The 12,160-nt window shown below is 43.1% G+C and overlaps 1 protein-coding gene across 1 annotated transcript in view; it reads right to left on the reverse strand.

Moving 5' to 3' along the window:
• The window catches only part of GNAI2 (G protein subunit alpha i2), a 124,646-nt gene that overhangs the window by 46,523 nt on the left and 65,963 nt on the right, over nt 1-12,160 (reverse strand). The window contains exon 2 of the mRNA XM_079964428.1: nt 2,230-2,272. Within this exon, the coding sequence (XP_079820554.1) occupies nt 2,230-2,272 (43 nt within the window). The remainder of the gene's footprint in view (nt 1-2,229; nt 2,273-12,160) is intronic.

Below are 12,160 nucleotides of genomic sequence, written 5' to 3' on the forward strand. Positions count from 1 at the left end.
TTTCTACCACCATTTGTATTGTTTTATTAGTATTTCATCTACTCCTTTGCTGTGTTTTAACCTCACTTTATATTTATTGCTTTTTATTACTGAATTTGATTATTTTGGTATTTATTGCTGCTGTCCAGCTGCCCTGGACACAACTAACTGAAATATGGGAATACAGCTGTGAGCAGCAGCAGCAACAACAAGAGAGCAGCTCTCTCTCAACCAGAAAACAATCAACTATGGCAATCACACAAGTCCAGGCTAGGAACCCAGGCTTCACAATAGCAGCAGATTGAGATCAAGCTTTTGCCTCCCTGGGCTATTTTCCTAATAGCAGAGCTGAAATTGACTTGTGGTCTGCTGTAGCTGCACTGCTGCTAGGAAGGCTCTGAAAGGCACACCAGCTGAGAAATAGACCATCTGCTTGTCGATTTAGCCAGAGGCAACAATTCAATTCAATCAGCATGAAAGAGAAAGTTTCTAACTGGCCACATTGTTCAAAACCTGAATCTACTCGGGGGAAATGGGGCCAGTTGCAACTGGACTGGCTCAGCTCTAGGATACTGCTGTGACGAGCATCATAGAAATGCTTCAAACCAGCAAAACCCAGCGCGACAGAAAAGACAACTTCTCAGCTCATCTTGCTCTACGCTGAGCGCAATTCCATGACAGGAGGCCAGCTTAATAGACTTAGTCTCATTCCTCTGCCAGCCACGACCAACAGAAGCAGAAAATATAAATTAAAATGCTCATTGTAAATGTAACAGTTCAGATGACTGTTTATCTTTTTGAAATTCCAGTAACTGCTAAAGGCCAAAGACCCAATATGCTGGCATGATACATATACAGTGAGGAGTGTGTGTGTGTTTAAATTAGGGGTTGTCTCTTGCTAATCTATATGGACAGCCAAAAGAATAATTATTCTTTCCACAGCCAGAGAAAGGTTTTAGACAATGCCCAAGAACACCCAGAGAGTTGGCTGAAAGGGTAATTTTTCCCTTGGCTTAATGCTTCAGTTTCCTACTTGCTGAAACTGTTCCAACTGGGATCCGGGTTTATAGGATAAGTCAGTAGGGGGAAGAATTCAAAGCTCTCTATGTCGGCTGCCTCTCCACTGTCAACAGGGTCTCCCCAGCAGATCTTAACACCCAGACAAGTAAATGTGGGAGGAGGCATTCAGATATGTGGGTACATGCATTTTTTAAATATCTTCATCTCCTTGAAATATTAAAAGGCAGCTTGCCCTTCAACTACCAGGAGATTTACATTTTCACTTTGAAAAGTTCACATATTTCTCAAAATACAGCAGGTTGAGGAGTTTGTGCCACATATCCAAAATTAGGCACAATCTAAACAGCAATTGAGTTGTAAACGGCAGCAAGTACATTTTGTTTTCTCACCTCCTGATCTTATGGAGAATAAGTGCCACGATGGAAAGCTGGTAAAGGCTGAATGGAAATGCAACGAGGATTCTGTACTGCTGCTGCTACTAAAAGTGTCCTTCCACCACCTTCTTGTTCCAACAGGCTTTTGGGAAATGACTGCTTTTAATTAAAGGGCTGGTGCTGTTTTTATTGTAATGTTTGTATGTTTTCAACAGACTGTATACATGTATATAGTTTTAATTATTTTCATATATAATTGTTTGTTTTTTCTATGTTTTAGTGGCTCTTGTTTTTATTTGTAGGTTGCATTGACCCGTCAAGGAAAAAGGTGGGGTATAAATATTTAACAACAGCAACAACAACAATACTGTACAATTAAAGATCACATTTGTAGCTGCTACTGATTTTTAAGAGTGGCTCTTCGCTCTCTCTGTTCTATAGAAAAATAAGACAGGCAAAATATAATTCCAACATGGAATTATGGAACATGGAAAGAAAGTAGTAAATAGTATTATGTATGCATAGCAAAAATCTGTGTCTATTCTGGTGGGTAGGTGGGTGTATACACAGGAATGGGGAACCTGTGACCTTCCAGATGTTGTTCAATTACAACTCTCATCAGCCCACAGTCAACATGGTCACTAGTCAAGAATGATGGGAGCTGTAGCCTCATCTGGAGAGTCGCAGGTTTCTCATCCATGGTGCAAAGCTACAGTTGGCCACCAGCTAATTATGACGCTTATCATTCCTTTAAGGTTTAAGAATGCAGGAAGCAGCTACTGAAATACCACCACAACAAAGCGGTGAACATATCAATGAGAACTCCTACAATATTTGAACAAAGAAGAATGCTTACTTCATCTGTTTTACGATTGTGCTCTTCCCAGACTCTCCTGCACCTGTAGAAAATAAAGAAAACTTGTAAGATACAGGCCTTTGACTCTGGCATTCAAGTGTATAACCCTCCCCTCCCCCAGCCTCCTGCACTCAGATTCAACATTAGGTCTGATAATTGCTAGCCCTGGCAGGCTTGTTCTGAGAACCTAGTTTTAAACCGAGGCTTTCCACTTAGTTTAGGAGAGTTACCTGGATTGGTTTAAGTTAGGGTTCACAATGGTCACATGGTTGCCAAACCCAAGGAGGGGGGGGAAGTGGAGTAAAATAAATTTGCACAAGACAGGAGTGGTGCAACGCCTACAGCGAAATGCCATTCCCTTAGTCCTGCTTTCACTATTTTACGGATCTCATAGGAGATCCACTATGAGAGACAGCCACCAAGAATGCCAAGGTAGTTTCCTGGACTTACTGCACAAAGTGAACACCACATCCATTTCTGAAATACAAAATGCATTACATGCTGCACATCAGAGAGGATGGATTTCAACAGTGGAAATCCCTAATCCCACAGATCTGGTGACTATAAGATACATTAGTCTTAATCAGCAGATCTGATTTTTAAAAAATTGATCCAGCCAGTCCCCATCTTGGCTAAACCCTGAGTAACAACCAAGACAAAAGGACTTAAAACAGATGAAAAGCAGAGACCTATGTGTGGTACTGAGCATCCTGTCTCCTCGTGAGACTTTCCAGTGACCACACATACGCCAAATAGTGTGAAACTTCACGAGACTGATAGAGAAAGTCTCTGGGGAGATGATAAATATTTGTATTCCTGCCAAGTTCACGCAGGCACCCAAGAGCAGTTCTGTAGATGCCTGCCAGATTCTTCACCGTGGTATCAATATCTCATAATCAACAACGCCAAAGGCTGCAGAAATCTGAGGCTCAGCCATCAGGTAGGGCTGCATGTGCTGCACAGAGCTGCTTTGGCTTTGGCGCAGGCAGCAGAGCCTGGTGGCGGCTAGCAAACAACCATTCTACTTGAATTACCTCATAGGCTCCTGTTAAAATACAATGCTGTGCACTGCTCCCGGGGGGGGGGGGATACGCAGTGCTATAGTTTCCTCCACCCCTAGAAAAATAGAAAGAGACAGCAGCACAGATTTGCTTTCAGCAGCGCCAGGTAGGTTTCATGCCATCTGGCTTGAAGCCACGTTCCTCGAGAGCCAGAAGATTTAATACATAAGAGAAAGCAGAAGTGGCAAGACAAACTGCAATTCTAAGAAATATAGATGGCCCATGAAAGATTAGATACAGGCTTGTAAGCATTTTATTGATTTACATTATTGATTCTATTTACATCCCACCTTTTTCCTCCAAGGTGGCGTACACGGTTTCTGCCCTCCTCATTTTATCCCCACAACAACCCAGTGAGGTAGGCTAGGCTGAGAAAAGACAGTGACTCGCTTCATGCCTGTGTGTGGGTTTGAACCCTCTTCTCACCAAGTCTTGGTCCAACACTGGAACCACTGCACCTAGTGGCAAGTTACAAATCACTTCCAAGTAATCAGGAAGAATAGTTGTTTTACAGGAAAGAAATAAGATGTGTTGTTGTTGTTGTTAATCCTTTTAGGTCACCAGCGTAGCAAAAAGCAGCAACTTGTGAGGAGACCAGCTAGGGAGTACTTCTGTAGGCTAGTAAAGAATTACTGGTATTTGTAGAGCTGCATTAAACAGGCACAAAGCTTTTAAGAAAACAGCCTTCCATTAAGAAATGTAACAAAATGCTCTTTCTAGCAATGCAAAACCATTTTTCCAGGATTCTGACTTTTATGAAATCTAGTGGTTACTGATGCAGAGAAAAGTATCACAAATGGAAATGCCACATGCCTATGTAAGTCTGAGAAGAGCATGTAGAAGCTCAAGGGATTTGCTTTGTCCATATGTAACCATTTCTAAAATATAGCTATTAGCAATTCCATTTCTCATCCAAGAGGGGGAAAGGTCACAAATCTGCACCCTGTACAAAAGTGACGTCCCATCTGGCACAAAGGTTTTGGCAAGCTACTTTCAATCTAATAGTTTTTATGAATATATGCATTCTCATCTCTACTTCTGATAAAAAAATGCTAAGCCCTTATGGAAGTGGAGAAAGGAATGAGATCTTAACTTCAATCCAACCATAAGGGGTCAGAGGTCAGAAGGTGAAAAGTTTTTACAATAAGGGCTCACAACTTTAGGGACTGGTGTACCAATGTACACATAGCACAGACAGTGTGAGCAACACTCAATGCCTTAAGGACAAAAAGGAACTCTTAATGAGGTAGTCACATGACAAGATGGTGATTGATGCATGATCAGCTGCAAGTACTCTTTCATAGGGGCTGTGAATTCATGCATGCCACTTATGCTGCAATCCTATATACAGGTGGGAGTAAATCCCATTAAACTCAATGGGTCTTACTTCTGAGTAGGTATGTATAAAAGTACACTATCAAAGCATACTTTCAGTAAGGCTTTAGACGAAGTCCTCCATGATACACACACACACACACACACACACACACACACACACACACACACTTTTTAAAAAGGCATGAATGCAGACATGGACCGATGCCCACAGTAATTACATTTCTGACAACAGGAAGGTATGCAAATATTCTAGAAAATTGATCCCATACAGCAGAATGCCACAAGCTGACTGGAAAAGAGCTGGGCCAATTACCCGCTGTTCTGTCCCATGTAGCCTGTGCAACTATAAAATTCTTAGATGCCTTCAGAGAAGAAAATCTGGGGAAGCAGATAAGGTTTCTTCACTAAGATCCATCCACACAATCATATATTATGTACGGATCGTTAAAGCTCTGTGGGGGGTCACTCTCTGCCCCAGTTAAGCCTCACTATTAGCAGGAGGGATCTTCTTACTGTGCATCCTATTAACACGTTCACTAACAAGCTCAGATCTGCAAGCTGGTGTTTGCAATGGCACAGCTGTTCAGAAGCTTCACAAGATCTCTCAATCCCAGCCCCTCAGACAGGGAAGTAATCCAGCTGGCCAGGTTGCAGTTAATTACTTCTAAACTTGATAGAGGAAATGCTTTGGCAGCCCAGTGACAAATTTCAACTTCAACAAGCACAACTTTCCAAATATTTCATGGTACCATTTTGCAACACGAAGCATGAAGTTGAACCAGAATTCCCACTTGCCAACAGTGTAAAAATGTCCAGCTTTCGATCTATGAGCAAGTCATGCTGCTTGTCTTCAGTCGCTTACAATTGCCAGCCAAACCCCCAAACAAATCGGATTGTTGAAGACAATTCGTTCCAGCACCCACAAGCACATGCGGCGACAAGGACCAGCGCACAACGACACAGTGTGCATTGTTCCCTGGGGGTTAACATTCAGCCGTGGAAATAGGCTTAGAGCTGAAAGCCCAGCACATGAGAACTCAACATAAAACAGAAAGCTTTTAGACAACCTCAGTAGCTGCAGCCTGGCTATACACAGCCCAGAGACACAAGAGAAAATAGGGGGATTTATGCTTCAGATTAACCCTTGCTTTGCAGAGATGAAAACACAGGCCGGATAGATAATGCACTGGGAAGAGGTGGCGAGAGTAAATTGAAGCATTCCTCAAATTCTTCTTTTAAAATAAGTTGAACTCTGTGAGTCGATTCAAGTGTTAGAACTAATTATGATTCCTTATTTGCAATCTCCGAATTTCTGTTTTTTGATACAAAGCAGTTTATCCTGGACATCATCATCATCATCATCATTATTATTATTATTGAACATATGGTCACTGTTTGCAATGGCAAAAACTGTCAAACTAGATCGTCCCACTTGGCTGTGCTCAAAACCTGTTGTTGGTAGGAAAAGGTGTGTTATTTTAGTTCATTTCCCAGTAACACTAATGCACATGAGCACCAACAGCCTGGTAACTGAAGGTTCTCTGCCAGGGCAGTATTATCTGACACACTCCTTTGGGGAAGGCATGCATGTTAAACTAGTTCCTCCCTGGGCTACTGTGAACATTAGTAACCTCACTGAATTTGAAATATGCATGGCTTTCCCCAACATGATCCAATTTATGCATCATCCCAACACCAAGGGATTCTTATGGAAGAGAGGATGTGAGGTCATCCATTCCCCTCAGCCATGTGATTTATGCCTACCAATGAAAAGGGGCCATCTTTTGACTTTTTGAAAAGAGGAACTCATATGTTCTTATTCTTGGCTTGGGTCTTCCTGGCCACCCAAGCTGTAAGAAGCATCTGAGCATGCTATTCAGAGGTTGACAAGGTCTTCAAGAGCCAACTCTGCAATGATCTGGAGAGGAAAAAATACTCTTTAAACTAAGGAAGGTTATTCACTAAGGAGAGGAGTTGTTCCTCCTTGGGACAGCAAGGCCTGTGATGACAGCTCCCCACATAATTTGTGCTCATTTTTGCCTAGACCTGCCCAGTGGAATGGATGACCTAGCTGCACAGAAGTGGAAAGATTTGGCAGGCCTAGGAAACAAACTAATACCAAATGCAGGAAACTGTCGTTCATAGCATGCCTTTACCTTAGAAAACAAGAGCTTCCCATGCCTTCACCTGTTATTGCAAGTGAGTGAGTGTCGTGATACTTAAGCATAGGAATAAATATCACTCTCTCCTGGTCAGGGTGGGTGGGGGCAGAGGGCACCAAGAGCTGTCTCTCAGGCAGCAAGCACTAAAACAATAACACTACATTTAATAAATGAAGAGCTGGCTTGCGAGAACCCGTGCTCTCTTCCCCAGGCAGCATCTATGGGTAGAACTGGTGCCTGTCACAATACAAAATAATGAGCAGAGGACATGCTGCAGACACTATCCACCACACTGTGACAGCTCTGAAGATCAAGCCAGCTGGCTTGCTAGTGGGGCCAGCACAGAACCACAGCTGCTCCAGTCCTTTCAAGAACAGCAATTGTCTCTAATCTTGGTTAGACACCCCAGTGGAAATCTCCTCACCCCTACCAAGGCCAAAGGTCACCAGATGCTCCCCCAGGCATCCTGCTGTCAAACTGACTGGTACAAGGAGTGGGGCTGCTTCCAACATGTGTTGTTGTTTTTTAAACTGTTATTCTTGCCCTTCATTTTATATACTGCGAGCCATTTTGCACGCCATTTTGTGGGTGGAAAAGTTGCTGCCAGCTTATTTGTATGCCACTTTACTACAAAATTGTGCCCAAAGCGGCTCATAAATGAAAAAAAATAATAAATACAACATTTTTAAAAAATGTATTAAGAACAATTAAAAATAGCCTTAATGTCAACAAGTGCATAACATAAATCCAGACATCATAATGTAAAACCAAAAATTTAACAGCCTAAAGCAAAACAGGAGAGAATAGTATCTAACACAAAAACAAAATGATAATATATATACTGTGCTTGAGGGAGACAGACACTGAGTTGTATTCAACATAGCTTTAAAGCAGATCATTACCATCAGCAGAAGAATTCCTCCTTGTGCAGAGGAACTTTCTCCCCTTCTTCTCTTCCTGCATTCTCCAAAATGTACTCAGGGTTTTCCCCAACATTCCAGAGCAGATGGTGCAGAGGACACATGACAGGAGGAGAAGAGGGGAATCCCATTGGACTTGGCTCCCCACTGTTCCCAAAGGACATGCCCCAGGAGCTGACCACTATTAACTTGCAGGCCTTGGCTGACACTAGCCTTCCCCAACCTGGTGCCCTCCAGATGTTTTTGCACTATAATCACCAGCTGTGCTGGCTGGGACTGATGGGAGTTGAAGTGCAAAGGAGCTGGAGGCCTCCATCTTAGGGAAGGCCAGTCTATGCAATGCCTGTTGCAGGAAGACAAAAGCGAGCAAACTTCCTAACATTTCCAGCGAAAAGATCAAAGTTGTTTCATTTGGACTCAATCTGTCATGTTTTGTTTCTTATTATGACATTTGCCAGATTAAGGATGTGAAGCTTCAGAACTACAAAGGTGGCTGTGACATTAATTTGCTAGCATTTGCTAGAAAACAGGTATGTTATAGAAGCTGCTTCCCCAAGGATGTTGCTTTCCACCCTTGATTATTATAAATCAGCCTTCGGGCAAACTGTATCTTCTCACCAAGTTAGCAGTTCTTCCAGTGAGAGGAATGACCATGCATGAAACTTTTTCAATCACAGGAATTTGCAAGCAACAGCATTCCACAAATGACCATCCGGTTCCATCCAAGCCTGGTCCGTTTCCAGGTGCTAAGTGTCACATGCTCATTCATGGGTGGCCAAGCAGGAAGATAATCAAAATGAAAGAACAAGAAGATACAGCCAACACAAATGAACAGTGAACTTGCAATTTCTGACCAGAGAGAATGACAGAAACCTGAGGTTGCCCACAAATCAGTAGGTTTTGTACAACAAAGGAAAACATCCCCCTAATACAAACCAGCTGAGCGCAAGTCAAAGTGACCCATAAGGTCACCCTTCTCCTATTCCCCATCTCAGACAACCATTTCATTCTGGAACTCGTTGGTCTGATCTTTTGAGGAAGCTGCTAAGAGCAGTTGTGCTTTTCCCCCAGGAAACAAGTGCCAGAAACAAGAATAGCAGAACCAGGGGTAAGACAGTTGCAATATGAGTCCAGTGGAAAAGCTACCTCTTCACCATACTCAACTGGTTTTGAAACGCATAGTACAAAAGGCCACGCTTCATTAAAATATTTACTGTACCACCAAAAGATGCCTGCCCCAAACCAGAAGAGGACAGAAAATAGTTGCAGGAAAGCTTTATTGAAATGTCTGCAAGACAAGGCCTACAACCCCAAACACAGGGAATGATATTATTGGAGAATGTTTTCCTTCCCACTCCATTAGTTTGTTCACTAGTACTAATCTGTGATGAAGCACAGAGAAGCTGTCCAAACCATGAGAACAAACTGATGTTGGGTTCCTGTAGGTTTTTTATTATTAATATTTTTTAACTGGCTGTAAGAGATGACTGGCTGATGAATGAACATTAGAAATCACGTACACATGTAGATATGGAACAGATTCATTCACAGCACATTGGTAGGAATCATATCTAATGAACCCTATCAGGGTTATTGTACAACACCCCCCCCCCCGTTTCCCCACATTGGCTCTGGGTGTTGGTTTCTGCTTTCTTCACTGTGCAGCGAAAGGCTTGTCACAAGACAATGTTTACATTCCACAGACAGCATTACTGTTGTGTTTCCCACGGGAAAAGGAGACTGGATGTGACGTACACTGGTTTCCTGTTTTTCACTGTTCTCACACAGTGTGTTTCTCTCTGAGCTTCAGAGGAGAGAGGATGCAGTTTTCTGCTCCGGCAGAGACAAGATGGTTTTCTGTAATCTACCAGCTATGAAATGTAAATAAAGCAATATAGAGCATGTTGGCAATATTCCTCATCATTCCGCTGTGCACTTGGATGCTACAAATCAACATTTTGGTTATGGGCCCAGAAGACGCAGTCATCTGAATGCCAGGCAAAAGGATCGGAATGCAGAAGGACGGATCGGACGGTATCTGCGCGTCAAGATGATTGATGAGGTATGTGCTACTGCTCCGGGCAGCCTGCCAGCTTCTATTTAATGGCTTTATGGCTGGACTTTGAACTTTTATGTCCGTTTGCCGGGAACAGGCAGCGGCTATGGCTATGCTGGCGAAATCGAAAGTAACTTTTACAAGGGCTGAAGCAGCTGTAGAAGTGACGCAGCATGATTTTAGGGAAGCAGAGGGAAATCACTTTTGAACTTGCCTTTGGAATGAGGCTTGAAGCAGCACAGACGCAGCTTGTATAAAGCAGCTTGTTTAAAGCAGCAGAGATGACGCAGAAGGCTAATGCCAGAGTCATGATGGCCCTTCAGGATGCTTGTGGGATTCCCAAGCTCAATAAGAAAAATTATACGGACTGGGTTATCTATGCAGAGGCTATTCTGCGGAAAGAGGGTCTGTTTGAAGTTATTACAGACACACCCCCAGCTCCAGTTACAGATGCATGGAAAGCTAAAGATTCCAAAGCAAGGGGAACTCTTACATTGATAGTATCCCCAGAAGAGCTCTGTCTATTGCGTGATAAGACCTCAGCCAGAGAAATTTGGGATGCTTTGAGGGAGGCACACTTGAGGACAGAAGCTGGATCTACTATGTTTTATTTTAACAAGCTGCATAATATGGCTCTTGCTGAAGGTGGAGATGTGCGTACACATCTGATGGAGATGCAGAATCTGAGACATGAGCTGCAACAGAGAGGACTCAACTTTCCAGAGGCTGTGTATTCCTTCATGATACTACAATCTTTGGGTTCAGGTTGGGAGTCTGTTGCGACTCAGATTGCTGTACAGCCTACCGCTCAGCTGACAGTGGATTATGTTACTGCCGTGATTCAAAATGAAGCAGATCGCCGGGGTGCTGGCTGCATGGGAAAGGGGGAGTCTTCACAGACGTCATCCCAGAGTGCAGTGGAACCACCAGATGGCGCCAAAGCTTTGAAGGCAGTGAAATGCTACTCGTGTGGACGTCTAGGCCATATGAAGAGGGAATGCAAATATCCCAGGGCCAAGACAGAGCAGCGCAGCGAAAGCTCATCGCGTGGAAAAGGCCGAGGCAAAGGCAAAGGTCCGGTGTCCAGGACAACGCAGCACAAGGCAATGGTCTCACGCTTCACTCCAAAAGTTGCAGAGGTCCAGAAGACGTCTAGATCTTTCTTCGTTGTTGATTCAGCGGCGACCCACCACATGTGCAACGATAAGCGACTGTTCGTGTCTTTTACACCGCAGGAAGGTGCGATTCACCAGGCGGATGATCACACAATTCCCAGTAAAGGCTACGGAACTGTTGTTCTTCACAGTTTGGACTTATCGATACAGAATGTACTTTATGTTCCAGATGCCAAACATAATTTGCTCAGCGTTGGACAGCTGAATGAGCGGAACATTGACGTTTCCTTTAAGAACAAAAGGTGCATCATCACAAAGAAAAATGATTATGTATTGTATGCTGAATATGTTGATCGTTTATATGTTTTGTATTATGATGTTGTGCAGGATGACACTTGTTGCATTGCAGGTTCTAACAAATGTTTGCATGCAGAATGTATTCATGATTTTCATCGAAAATTTGGTCATTTGGGTTTTGAGGCAGTATCTAAAATGCCTGCCTTGGTTGAAGGTATGACTATTAAACCCTGCAGGTACCACATGAAGTGCAAGGCATGCGCAGCAAACAAGGTGAAAATGGCTGCGAAAGGTAAGGTGTCTAGTAGGCAAGCTACAGAACCATACCAAATTATTCATGCTGATTTGGTTGGACCCCTAGCGCCCTCTTTGGGAGGAAATAGGTACTTCATGGTTCTCATTGATGCATTTTCCAGGTATATTTATGTGTACAATCTCAAGCAGAAATCAGAGGCTTTTCCTAGGTTCAAGGAATTCTGTGCTTGGTTGGAAAATGTGCATGGTAAGAAGATAAAAATTCTTTTCACAGATCGCGGGGGGGAATTCACTTCTCAGCAGTTTGAAGCTTTTCTGTCTGAGAAAGGAATTCAACACGATTTGTCTAGTCCTCGCTCGCCATGGCAGAATGGACTTGCGGAACGAGCAAATCAGACATTGCTTCAAGGGTTAAAAACCTTGCTACATGATGCCAATCTTCCAGAGAGTTATTGGGCCGAAGCTCTCTCATGTTTCACTTACAGTTATAATCGCAGGTTATCTTCAGCGATTGGTTGTACCCCCTATGAGAAGATGTTTGGCAAAAAGCCATACATCAAACACATGAGAATTTTTGGTTCTGACATGTGGGTTCACTCACCACAAAACTCCAAGTTAGACAAGCGTGGTTTGCATGGTATCTTTCTAGGTTATGAGAAAGGTTCTTACAGAATAAGGATGACTGACTCTAAGACTATTAAGCTCACAAGAAGTGTTGAGTACAATG

The sequence above is a fragment of the Podarcis cretensis genome, assembly GCF_951804945.1.
Source record: "Podarcis cretensis genome assembly, chromosome: 2".
Lineage (NCBI taxonomy): Eukaryota > Metazoa > Chordata > Lepidosauria > Squamata > Lacertidae > Podarcis > Podarcis cretensis.